This window comes from Nothobranchius furzeri, chromosome 2 (genome assembly GCF_043380555.1).
Source record: "Nothobranchius furzeri strain GRZ-AD chromosome 2, NfurGRZ-RIMD1, whole genome shotgun sequence".
NCBI lineage: Eukaryota > Metazoa > Chordata > Actinopteri > Cyprinodontiformes > Nothobranchiidae > Nothobranchius > Nothobranchius furzeri.
In genome coordinates this window covers 25,882,401-25,894,900 of record NC_091742.1, presented here as the reverse complement: position 1 = coordinate 25,894,900, position 12,500 = coordinate 25,882,401, and the positions used below count along the sequence as shown (strand labels likewise).

Here is a 12,500-nt window from a genome sequence, read left to right as displayed (position 1 = left end):
GTCACCCAGGTCATCGCAGCCCTTGGTAATTCATGAGCATTCTTTAAAGACATTTTCTTCTCATATGAAAGCCCTTTTTAGTTCTTTGCGGGGATGAAAGTGGGAACTAAAGAAGCTTTGAGACCAAGTTTTTTTAAGAACCAAGAAAAGAGCCGTCTTTTATTCAAACGCCTTTGATTCCTTTAATCAGTGCTTGTAGACTTGACTGGAGAACTTTGAAGCTGTTTCAGATTCAAAGAGCAAAAAAGAAACTGTAAACAAGTCATTTCTTGTGTTGAGACATCATTGTTCCAATAAAAACAAAAGTCTATTCCTGTTTCCTCCTCGTGGGCTTTCGTAGGTACCTTTTGTGTCTGCAGCTGCGAGAGGATGTGGCTTCAGGGCGACTGCCTTGCTCTTTTGTCACTCATGCTCTGCTGGGGTCATACACACTGCAGGTAAGGCTCACATTTGTTTATTAATCTGTTAAAGGCAAGAGCTCATTTTGCTACACGGTTGTTAAAGGGACATTATGGAAGTTTGACAGCCAAAACGTGTATAGAAATAATAAATGTCTTCTTCATACATTCTCCTGCAATGCCCTGGTCCTGTAGAATGAGCCCTGGCATTTTTACTGTGATTGCCTGTTTTTCTGTAAAATCACAGAAAAAGAGAGATGCTCGGGTCGAGCAGGCTGCTTCATGCGCGTTCACGCTCAGGCATCGCCCGTAGCATTTGCTATCCGTAGCTTTAGCAGCAGAGAGAGAGGCAGTGCCACTTTGTCGCTGTTCCTAACGCCTAGTGACAAAGCTAGCTACATTTCTGAGGACCCTTAGCTACTTTCTGTAGAACTTTCTTCTAGAAATTTCCTGCTAATTAGCAACAAAATAGCCATTTTCGCTCCGAACCGTTCTTTGGTTTGACGTTGTTTCAGCTGTCATCAAGGATATAAAAGTTACAGTTACAAGGACGTCACTGGTGCTTCAGCTCACTTAGTAAGATGTCGGACTCTCATGCAGAAGACCTGGGTTTGATTCTGGATGTGAACATAGTTTATTTAGAGTTTATTTTTACATTAATAGTATATTTTTTTACAGTAAGATGCCCAAATTTTCATTTGAGACTTGCCGAACGGCATTGAATTCACAGATAAAAAAGATGTGGGTTCAACTTTCATTTTGGAACAATTTTTCAAGCAAGGGAAGGGAATGATCTGAGCATGCAGGAGGACTGACCCATCATAAACCTTTGTCGGCTGTGCTGAAGAGAAAGGTACAGAACCAAATTATTTCATTAATTAGCCTCGCGTTCTCCTGTCCTCTGTCCTCCGGGCCACACCCACACACACACACACACACACACACACACACACACACACACACCACACACACCACACACACACCACACACACACACACACACACACACACACACACACACACACACACACACACACAAGGGACTGTCTCAGCTGTTATTTTCGTTAAGGAGTGTGCACGTACAGCATGCGCGCCTCGTGCACGAGCCTACTATTGAAGCTGCCGTTACGCTTTTGGCCTGAGGGGGCGATCACGAGCATAAAAATTCAAAACTCCGTAAAGTCCCTTTAAACTTCTACTGTTTTCCAGGCTGAATTTGGCGACTATGAGCCGGACCAGCCTCGCCCTTTGGACTTCATCAACCAGCTGACGTTCGCCCCCAACCAGAACAAAGAGATGGAGGAGAAGATTCTTGAGCTCCACAAATCCCACAGGTCAGAAGGAGCAGGGTCATGTTGTTTCTCAGTAGCATCATCAGGCTTCTCTTGTCTTTTAATATATGTTTGTTTGCTCAGCTGTGTGTTAAACATCCGGAATCAAAGATACCATTTCTGGTGAATAAGTGAAAAAAGCTCAAGTTTTTTTTTTAGTTTGGCTCGTTTTCTGTGTTTTAACAGGGGAATGACACCGGCGCAGGCTGACCTCCAGTTTCTAGAAAATGCCAAGAAACTGTCCATGTACGGGGTGGACCTGCACCACGCTAAGGTTTGAATAAATGAACAAACCTTCTCTGCATCATTGTTCACATCTGGGGATTAGCACAGTTGCTTTGATGTGGGGAAAGCATGCCAGTGTGTGTGTGTGTGTGTGTGTGTGTTTGTGACACTGTATCTGAGTGTGTGTCAGCTGTGCAAACACTCAGGGAGGCCATTTCCATGGGAACGGCCACACTCTCTCCCTCTGTGGAATAGCAGGTCATCAGCAGCAGAATGTGTGCGTCTTTCCATGTGTGTGTGAGCATGTTGGAGTGTGTGTGCAACACAGGGAAACTGAGCAGAAACAGACATGAGGGGAAGAGAGTCTTGAAGTAGAAAGAGGTGATGGAAAAGGGGGAAACGAGTGCAACAGATAAGGTCACATATGGAAACTTCCCCTTTTCCACTTTGCTAAGAAGTCCAAGTGTAAAGCAGTCTACTTGTCTGATTTTTTAATCATTTATTTGCATGTTTTTATGTTTTCAAAATCTACAAAACATATATTTTGACCAGTATATTAAACTACATAAATGCAATATTAGTTATCTGAGTGCCAAATGGCCTCCGCCACAGAAAAGGGAATGCAGATGTGTGCATTAACTACCCTCAGACCCTAAAATAAAGATATGTGTTTCATTTGATTCACATGATTTTCTGTAAAGGGTGATCATTCAAACCAACCAGAACCACGAGAATAAAAACCAGCACTGTAAAGCTGAAATGTAAACTTTGGTTTGATGATGTGCTTAATGAACAAATGTTCTTAAAACAGTAGAACGGTGTTGTCCAAACAAGTCTTCACAGCAGCATTTCAATTATTTTCCTTTTTCAGGTAAACGTTGTATAGCGTCGTAATTCAAAATAACATTTTTGCATCGGAACATCTAAGAGAGCTGACCCGGCCGAGTATGTTTACCTGCACCTGCAACCCCGTGGACCAGACCGTAGAGACACCGTCATCAGGAACACCCAGCTGAAGCGTGGAAAGGATGACAGCATCTCAGGAGCTTGAGAAATACGTTTAGTCAGAAAGATTAACCGTCCAGACAGAATGATGGAGGGATCTTCTAAACTGCCCACGTCGTTTCTTCAAGTAAAAATCCTCTCAGCGTAATTTGACCCGGAACTAAAATATATTCTCTTGTCAAGGACACACATTAATGCACGGCTTTTAGCATGGCACGGCCATGCGATGCGGAAAACGCGCCCAATAAAATGGCCCATTATCACCATGTTGCACTCTCCATTCGGCCAACAGATTTTTCTCTGTGGTCGATACAGCTCCACCGTTACCAGCTGGCCTTGGATTTAAAAGCTCTGCAGTGAGTTAGTCTGCCTGCTAACCGTGTTACAGTTGGACTAAATTACTGTGTGTGTGTGTGTGTGTGTGTGTGTGTGTGTGTGTGTGTGTGTGTGTGTGTGTGTGTGTGTGCGTGCTGTATAATTGAGTTTCTGATGACCTTAAGCAGACTAATTTAAAAATCAATTGCAGCATGATCAGGTTTAGACAAATTGATGCCATGAGAGGTTTTCTGTGAGCTTAATAATAAATGATGGAGCTGTCATTGTTATTATTTTTTTATGTTCTTTTTGTCTGACTGTCACAGGACTCCGAGGGTGTGGACATCATGCTCGGTGTGTGTGCCAACGGGCTCTTGGTCTACAAAGACAGACTTCGAATAAATCGATTCGCTTGGCCCAAAATACTCAAGATATCATACAAGAGGAACAACTTCTATATTAAGATCAGACCCGGCGAGGTTTGTAGCACGCACGCACGCACACACACACACACACACGCACACACACAAGTGCGGGTGGTAAATACTGATGTTTACTCATTCAGTGTGTTTACATGCAGCCAGTAACCCTTTTAAAACCCAAATATTCACAATAACCCGGCTCCGCAGGTCCATGTAAACACCGCCAGAAACCCGGATATGCTCATAACCGGGTTTTTAAAAACCCGGTTACTACACCTGGGGTAACCCTTTTCTAACCCGAATGTTTGGTCGTGTAAACGCATATCGGGATATCCCCATCAAAGCGTGTGTTCTGCGCATGCTCTGTTCGCAAGGAGTCTTGGTCTTTTGAGTAGCGAGACGTCTTGTATGCGCCAGAACACCGGAAGTAAACAACAAGTTGGGAGCAACATGGCGAGTCGCGGCACAGCACCACACTTTTGGAGTGACGAGGAAATTAAAGCGTAAAGAAACGCGGTCGCTATCTCTTCCGAACTGGGAAACATGTTGTTGTTTTCATGGATACCGGACCAAGAAGAACCGGAAATGACGCATATTGCGTCTGGACGTAGTCCATATGTCCTGACGCTACCCCAGCGTCCGCATTTAAATCAGGTTATGCAAGTTAGGGGTAACTCTTTCTATTTATGCTTGTAAACGGGTTATTCTGATCAACTCAGAAACCCGAATACCGACCTTAACCCGATCATAACCCGGATATTGGCTGCATGTAAACGTACTCATTCAGAACAAGTGCGGGTGGTAAATACTGATGTTTACTCATTCAGAACCAATGGGGGCAACTGTGTGTTGAATTGATTTATATTCGTTTCGATTGAACTGAACAACATTCAGTTGGGTTGAATTGAAACAGTTTTCTATTCATCATCGATGCCATCATGCATCGGCGCGAGAATTCTCCGACACGCTCGCAGAGAGTGAGGACGCCGACAGCTTGTGATTGGTCAGGATGCCGCTTTCCGTAAATTCATCAACAACGCGGCCGTTGCCCCGTCAAAACGTCAAAAGATATTTAACGACTGAAGAACGACTCGTGGAGAAAATCTTTAAAACATGAATGTTTATTCACTCGTGACTGAAGGAGTTTAAGAGTACGGTGTGGGGGATGGTGGACGATTCGCGCGCTCCGTCACGCAGCGCTCCTCCGTTGGGGGGGTGGGGGGTGGGTGCACGCGTTCTGCTGCTGTTTCTCACCAGAATCAGCTGATGGAGGGCTCTAGTTTTGTTGCGCCGCTCGTGTCAGTGGACACGGTAGGGTCGGGGAGGGGGGCGGGGCATGCCCTGTACATCACAACAGAATCTCTTCTCCCCCAGCGTAGCTGTTACTTTCCACATGGCCATATTTATAGTGGTTTTCTCCACTCTTAATGCTTCTTTCTTCATCCTGGAAGGAGGATGAGAGGCTTGCTAAACTCGCAGCCATTTTTCTTTTTTGCCGCCTTCTTATCTGGTTTGATGATGTCAGTTTGGTGAGGTGAGCAGTTGGGAGTCCAGTACGTGTTTTCACACAAACCCTAAAGTAATTTTTGCCACCTGTTGCAAACAAGCGCTCTCGTCATCAAAATGTGTCTTAATGATTCAGTGAATCATAAAGACTTGGACTCAAACTGAATCAGATTAAGGTGAGCTGAATGAAATGACGGTAGATCTGACTGAGTCCGTCTGGGATGGAAGTAAATCTTTATCAGTGATTGCTGCCTGTTTGTTATATTGACAGACGGAGCAGTTTGAGAGCACGGTGGGATTCAAACTTCAGAATCATCGATCTGCCAAGAGGCTGTGGAAGGTGTGTGTGGAGAATCACAGCTTCTTCAGGTAGAAACAAACACACACTCTGGAGCACGTTGGTTTGTAGTACAGAAGGGGTTTAGGTCATTGTGTTCCGCAGGTTGACACGGTTCACGTGGTTAGCGAAGAGAAACCGTAACACACAGACGAGCACACACATATAAACGATGATAAGCCAGGTTTTAGTACTAGTGTGTGTTTTATGTACTCATGCATGTGTGTATCCAAGAGATTAAGCTTTAAAGAGCAAGTCACCCCCAAATAAACCTTTTTTTTGCTGATAAACTAAATAAACGAGTCTGATTGTGCTGCAGACACATGTAGTCAATAATTTGGCACTTCAGTGCATTTTAGTTAAAATTGAAATATTCTGCCTAAAACGGGCAGTGTTGTGCCGTTGTCAGGTAAAAACTCTGCACTGTATTTTAATTTAAATCTGCCACTGCTATTGGCTAAGAGGTATGCTATGATGTAAACTGGTACATTGCTCTTTAAAGAGCAAGTCACCCCCTGCCAGAGTCTAACTCCACTCCCACTTCCTGTTTGAAAAATGCAACAAATGCTGTTGCCTAGCAGACCCAGAGGGCGGAGCCTCTAACAAATACACACACTCACGACATTGTGACATCATAATGTACCATCTAACATCATAGTGTACCTCTTAGCTAATAGCGATGGCAGATTTAAATTCCAATGCAGTGCAGAGTTTTTGCCTGACGACGGTGCATCGCTGACAGTTTTAGGCAGAAAATTATTGACTACACGTGTCTACAGCCCAATCAGACACTCATTTATATAGTTTATCAGCAAAAAAATGGTGATTTGGAGTGACTTGCTCTTTAATTTCCTGTTCAAGGAAAGCGCGCTTGAAACTAGTTTCATCATTCTCCTGTACGTGTAGTAGAATTCTCCTGTACATGTAGTAGAATTCTCCTGTACATGTAGTAGAATTCTCCTGTACGTGTAGTAGAATTCTCCTGTACATGTAGTAGAATTCTCCTGTACGTGTAGTAGAATTCTCCTGTACATGTAGTAGAATTCTCCTGTACGTGTAGTAGAATTCTCCTGTATGTGTAGTAGAATTCTCCTGTACGTGTAGTAGAATTCTCCTGTACATGTAGTAGAATTCTCCTGTACGTGTAGTAGAATTCTCCTGTACGTGTAGTAGAATTCTCCTGTACGTGTAGTAGAATTCTCCTGTACATGTAGTAGAATTCTCCTGTACGTGTAGTAGAATTCTCCTGTACGTGTAGTAGAATTCTCCTGTACATGTAGTAGAATTCTCCTGTACGTGTAGTAGAATTCTCCTGTACGTGTAGTAGAATTCTCCTGTACATGTAGTAGAATTCTCCTGTACGTGTAGTAGAATTCTCATGTACATGTAGTAGAATTCTCCTGTACGTGTAGTAGAATTCTCCTGTACGTGTAGTAGAATTCTCCTGTACGTGTAGTAGAATTCTCCTGTACGTGTAGTAGAATTCTCCTGTACGTGTAGTAGAATTCTCCTGTACGTGTAGTAGAATTCTCCTGTACGTGTAGTAGAATTCTCCTGTACGTGTAGTAGAATTCTCCTGTACATGTAGTAGAATTCTCCTGTACATGTAGTAGAATTCTCCTGTACGTGTAGTAGAATTCTCCTGTACGTGTAGTAGAATTCTCCTGTACATGTAGTAGAATTCTCCTGTACATGTAGTAGAATTCTCCTGTACGTGTAGTAGAATTCTCCTGTACATGTAGTAGAATTCTCCTGTACATGTAGTAGAATTCTCCTGTACATGTAGTAGAATTCTCCTGTACATGTAGTAGAATTCTCCTGTACGTGTAGTAGAATTCTCCTGTACGTGTAGTAGAATTCTCCTGTACATGTAGTAGAATTCTCCTGTACATGTAGTAGAATTCTCCTGTACATGTAGTAGAATTCTCCTGTACATGTAGTAGAATTCTCCTGTACGTGTAGTAGAATTCTCCTGTACATGTAGTAGAATTCTCCTGTACGTGTAGTAGAATTCTCCTGTACATGTAGTAGAATTCTCCTGTACGTGTAGTAGAATTCTCCTGTACATGTAGTAGAATTCTCCTGTACGTGTAGTAGAATTCTCCTGTACATGTAGTAGAATTCTCCTGTACGTGTAGTAGAATTCTCCTGTACATGTAGTAGAATTCTCCTGTACATGTAGTAGAATTCTCCTGTACGTGTAGTAGAATTCTCCTGTACATGTAGTAGAATTCTCCTGTACATGTAGTAGAATTCTCCTGTACGTGTAGTAGAATTCTCCTGTACATGTAGTAGAATTCTCCTGTACATGTAGTAGAATTCTCCTGTACGTGTAGTAGAATTCTCCTGTACGTGTAGTAGAATTCTCCTGTACGTGTAGTAGAATTCTCCTGTACGTGTAGTAGAATTCTCCTGTACATGTAGTAGAATTCTCCTGTACGTGTAGTAGAATTTTCCTGTACGTGTAGTAGAATTCTCCTGTACATGTAGTAGAATTCTCCTGTACGTGTAGTAGAATTCTCCTGTACATGTAGTAGAATTCTCCTGTACATGTAGTAGAATTCTCCTGTACATGTAGTAGAATTCTCCTGTACGTGTAGTAGAATTCTCCTGTACATGTAGTAGAATTCTCCTGTACGTGTAGTAGAATTCTCCTGTACGTGTAGTAGAATTCTCCTGTACGTGTAGTAGAATTCTCCTGTACGTGTAGTAGAATTCTCCTGTACGTGTAGTAGAATTCTCCTGTACGTGTAGTAGAATTCTCCTGTACGTGTAGTAGAATTCTCCTGTACGTGTAGTAGAATTCTCCTGTACGTGTAGTAGAATTCTCCTGTACATGTAGTAGAATTCTCCTGTACGTGTAGTAGAATTCTCCTGTACGTGTAGTAGAATTCTCCTGTACATGTAGTAGAATTCTCCTGTACGTGTAGTAGAATTCTCCTGTACATGTAGTAGAATTCTCATGTACATGTAGTAGAATTCTCCTGTACATGTAGTAGAATTCTCCTGTACGTGTAGTAGAATTCTCCTGTACGTGTAGTAGAATTCTCCTGTACGTGTAGTAGAATTCTCCTGTACGTGTAGTAGAATTCTCCTGTACATGTAGTAGAATTCTCCTGTACGTGTAGTAGAATTCTCCTGTACATGTAGTAGAATTCTCCTGTACATGTAGTAGAATTCTCATGTACATGTAGTAGAATTCTCCTGTACATGTAGTAGAATTCTCCTGTACGTGTAGTAGAATTCTCATGTACATGTAGTAGAATTCTCCTGTACATGTAGTAGAATTCTCCTGTACGTGTAGTAGAATTCTCCTGTACGTGTAGTAGAATTCTCCTGTACATGTAGTAGAATTCTCCTGTACGTGTAGTAGAATTCTCCTGTACGTGTAGTAGAATTCTCCTGTACGTGTAGTAGAATTCTCCTGTACATGTAGTAGAATTCTCCTGTACGTGTAGTAGAATTCTCCTGTACATGTAGTAGAATTCTCCTGTACATGTAGTAGAATTCTCCTGTACATGTAGTAGAATTCTCCTGTACATGTAGTAGAATTCTCCTGTACGTGTAGTAGAATTCTCCTGTACATGTAGTAGAATTCTCATGTACATGTAGTAGAATTCTCCTGTACGTGTAGTAGAATTTTCCTGTACATGTAGTAGAAGCAAAATATTATTTCAAAGTAAATGACGGAATACTTTAGTAATTTCATCTCTGCCTCTTCTTGTCTCCCGCCGGTTCATTTTGGTAGGTTAAACGCACCGGAGCCTCCTAACAAAGCCCGCTTCTTGACTCTGGGATCTAAGTTCCGCTACAGCGGGCGGACCCAAGCCCAAACTCGCTTGGCCAGTTCCCTCATAGACAGACCCGCTCCTAGCTTCGACCGCACCTCATCAAAGCGCATCAGCCGCAGCTTGGATGGAGGTAACACAAGCGGGAAAGTCAATGCAGAAAAAAACCAATATCTATTTAATGGGGAGAAGAGAAGAATGTAAAGAACGACGCATGGAGTGGGTTTGCAGAACAAATAGGATTGAATGTCTCTGTTTGAATGGATGCAGAAGGCTTAGTGTCTGTAGAGATACAGGAAATAGCTGAAGCATGTGTTTCCTGTCGCACCATGAGAGACAGCGAGGGGGACAGAGAAAGACCAAAATAAAGAATGTTCTGTTTGTTGATCAGAATGAGACTCGTTGCATGTGGAGACGTGGCCTCAGAGTAAAAAATAACTACGGGGTCAATTTACACAAAAATGCAACTGCATTGTCTTTACTTCTGCAGAAATTCAAGATATCATTTTGGAATAATTTAATTGTCTTTGGAAAACGGAACACACTTCTGCTATTTTCTGGTTTATGCAGCCTTAGTTATGAATATCCCACGGCCTTACACTGACCCCTGCTGGACAGTTCAAGCTACTGCAAGAACTATAATGTTGAATTATACCTGCTTGGAGTAGAGATTACAAATAGCTCAGCTTCTTAACATTAGGAATCAAATTTAATCAGTATCATAGTGTTGCCATAATGGGTGAGTACAAATCTGGTCTGTGTTGAGAATCTGCTTCAGTCTAAAGTCAAGCCAATCAGAATTCCACACGGTGATTCCCTGTTCATAAAAAGCAGTTTTTCCAAAAGAGATTTCACAAAACACCTCCCAGTTCCTCCGATGAAGCGATCAAGCTGAAATCTAAGTGAAAAAGAAAAAAAGATCTGTGAAAAAAAAAGAGAAAGGCATCTGTGTCTGCGTGTGTTTGTGTGTTTTTTTGCGTTTTTATATATATATATATATATATATATATATATATATATATATATATCATTGCAGATAGATTTGGCCTGTGTATAAGGAGGAATGTGATTATTTATACAGTTTAAACTAGTGATGCACCGATATGAAATTTCTGGGCTGATACCGATATTATTATCACCGTTATGGCCGATAATCGATATTAGCCGATACCGATATACGACATTAATTCTTCTGAAATCAGCAGATTTTGTATAGAATGAACATGATTAAAGCTGAATTTACGTTATTATGTACACACACCACATTTACACTTCTGAGGCGATTACAATCATTGTCACATGACTAAACAAATACATGTCACCTAGCCTGGCAAGCCAGACTAAATAAATGTATTATTTAGTCTGGCCACGCTCCATTGACGGCTCTCGGTTGTGGGGCGGGTTCTACCGTTGTCTTTCAAATGATCTCCGCATTCCACTGGACAATGAATGTGACATACTCTTGTTTCACTCTGTTGCATCATCCCACCCACCAGGCATATAGAGTGCCCTGATTGGCCCACGAAGTGGATAAAGCTCTGTGATTTGTTCACTAAGCAGATAGAGCACTATGATTGGCCCACCATTATGGACCAATCACAGCTCTTTGTGTGTTTGAAACTCCTCTAGAGAGCTGTGATTGGCTAGCCAGAGTCCTGGTAGGAGCTGCTGAGGTTCCAATGGAGCATGCCTAGACCATTCTTTGCAAAGTAAGAATTTGGTCTAGTTCACTAGGCTACATGTCACCCCCTCGCCCTCTGAAACAGACGAGCAAATGGAAACAAGATGGGGGAAAAAAATCAGTTGATAATATCGGCCCAGTTTTATTTATCAGACCAATGTGTTAAAAAATTACTTAACATCACCCGATATTGATGATATTACTAGGGTTGTCACGGTATGAAAATTTAACCTCACGGTTATTGTGACCAAAATTATCACGGTTTTCGGTATTATCGCGGTATTTTTTAAACGGTGTTGCATATGTTCAGAAAGCATTGATAGTCCTGTTCTACACAAACTGAAAAGGTTTAACAGTGTTTATTAAACCTAAAATAACACAAAGCCTTAGCAAAAGTGCAACTTTTCACAAGTAAAGGAACAAATAGCTTATTTTTCTGGAACATGTTACAGTAGTCAGTGCAGGTTTAAATTATACAAATCCAAACATTCGAAACATAAACAATATGTAAACAAATCAAAGAAACACCACTTGTTTTCTCATATACTTGTTTTCTTCATTATCAAAATGAAAATCTAAAACTCCAGTCCACACTTGACTTGATCACTGTACAAGTCAACCTTAAAATATATGTATTTAAAATTAATAGCCACTTTAAACAAATTACTAAAATAACTACAACACTATGTAATCAAATCCAAATGTTCAAGTATAAATGGCATTGAATAAGTAAACAAATCCATGACAAGGAACTAATTGTATATTTCTCTTCTTCATCAACAAATAAGATGCTTCATCCAGCAACAGGGTGTCCGTGACACGGTTTAAATGCTGGCAGAGGACGCTGCGGCTGCAGTATATAGTGACTCGTTGCATTCTCCCTCAACCAAAAGTCCTCACGTCATGCATTTAAGCTAAAATGCTAATGTTATCTTACCTTGCACTGGCTCTAGAGACGTGGGTGATGGTCACGCAGATGTGCCATTAGATTCGAAGTGTTACCTTTTGCAGACACTTGTTTCCTGCACGTTCTGCAAACGGGATAGCCGTCTTCTATTAACTGTCCCTCAGCATTTTTCAGAAATCCAAAATATGCCCATACTTCCGATTTAGTCTTCTTTGAGGGCTGATGGATGTCCTGGGCGCTGCCGTCGCCTCCTTCGGCCATTATTTCAGCTTCAAAGTTTTGGTTGCAAACTAAAAAGTGCGCGCCGCGGGAACTTCAGCAGAAGCGACGGTGGCTGGTAAGGGTCACCGCGCCGAAACCGCGGCCACGGTAAACCCACCGAGATAATTTAGTTTTTTAAAAACTGGACGGTTATTTTTATTGTCAACTTTTTTACCGGGGTTTACCGCTATACCGGTTACCGTGACAACCCTAATTACAATACGAGATATTTTGGAGTCAGGTCAAAAATGTCTATAACCTTACTAGTTCCAATAAGAACTATGAACAAGTGTGTGTGTGTGTGTGTGTGTGTGTGTGTGTGTGT

At 41.7% G+C, this 12,500-nt stretch overlaps 1 protein-coding gene across 9 annotated transcripts in view; it reads left to right on the top strand.

Moving 5' to 3' along the window:
- Window positions 1-12,500, top strand: part of epb41l2 (erythrocyte membrane protein band 4.1 like 2) — a 72,961-nt gene that overhangs the window by 43,806 nt on the left and 16,655 nt on the right. For all 9 annotated transcript variants that reach the window (XM_054748350.2, XM_054748345.2, XM_054748352.2 and 6 more), the window contains exons 8-13: window positions 341-437; window positions 1,607-1,731; window positions 1,915-2,002; window positions 3,600-3,752; window positions 5,473-5,570; window positions 9,287-9,459. In XM_054748350.2, coding sequence (XP_054604325.1) covers window positions 341-437; window positions 1,607-1,731; window positions 1,915-2,002; window positions 3,600-3,752; window positions 5,473-5,570; window positions 9,287-9,459 — 734 coding nt within the window. The remainder of the gene's footprint in view (window positions 1-340; window positions 438-1,606; window positions 1,732-1,914; window positions 2,003-3,599; window positions 3,753-5,472; window positions 5,571-9,286; window positions 9,460-12,500) is intronic.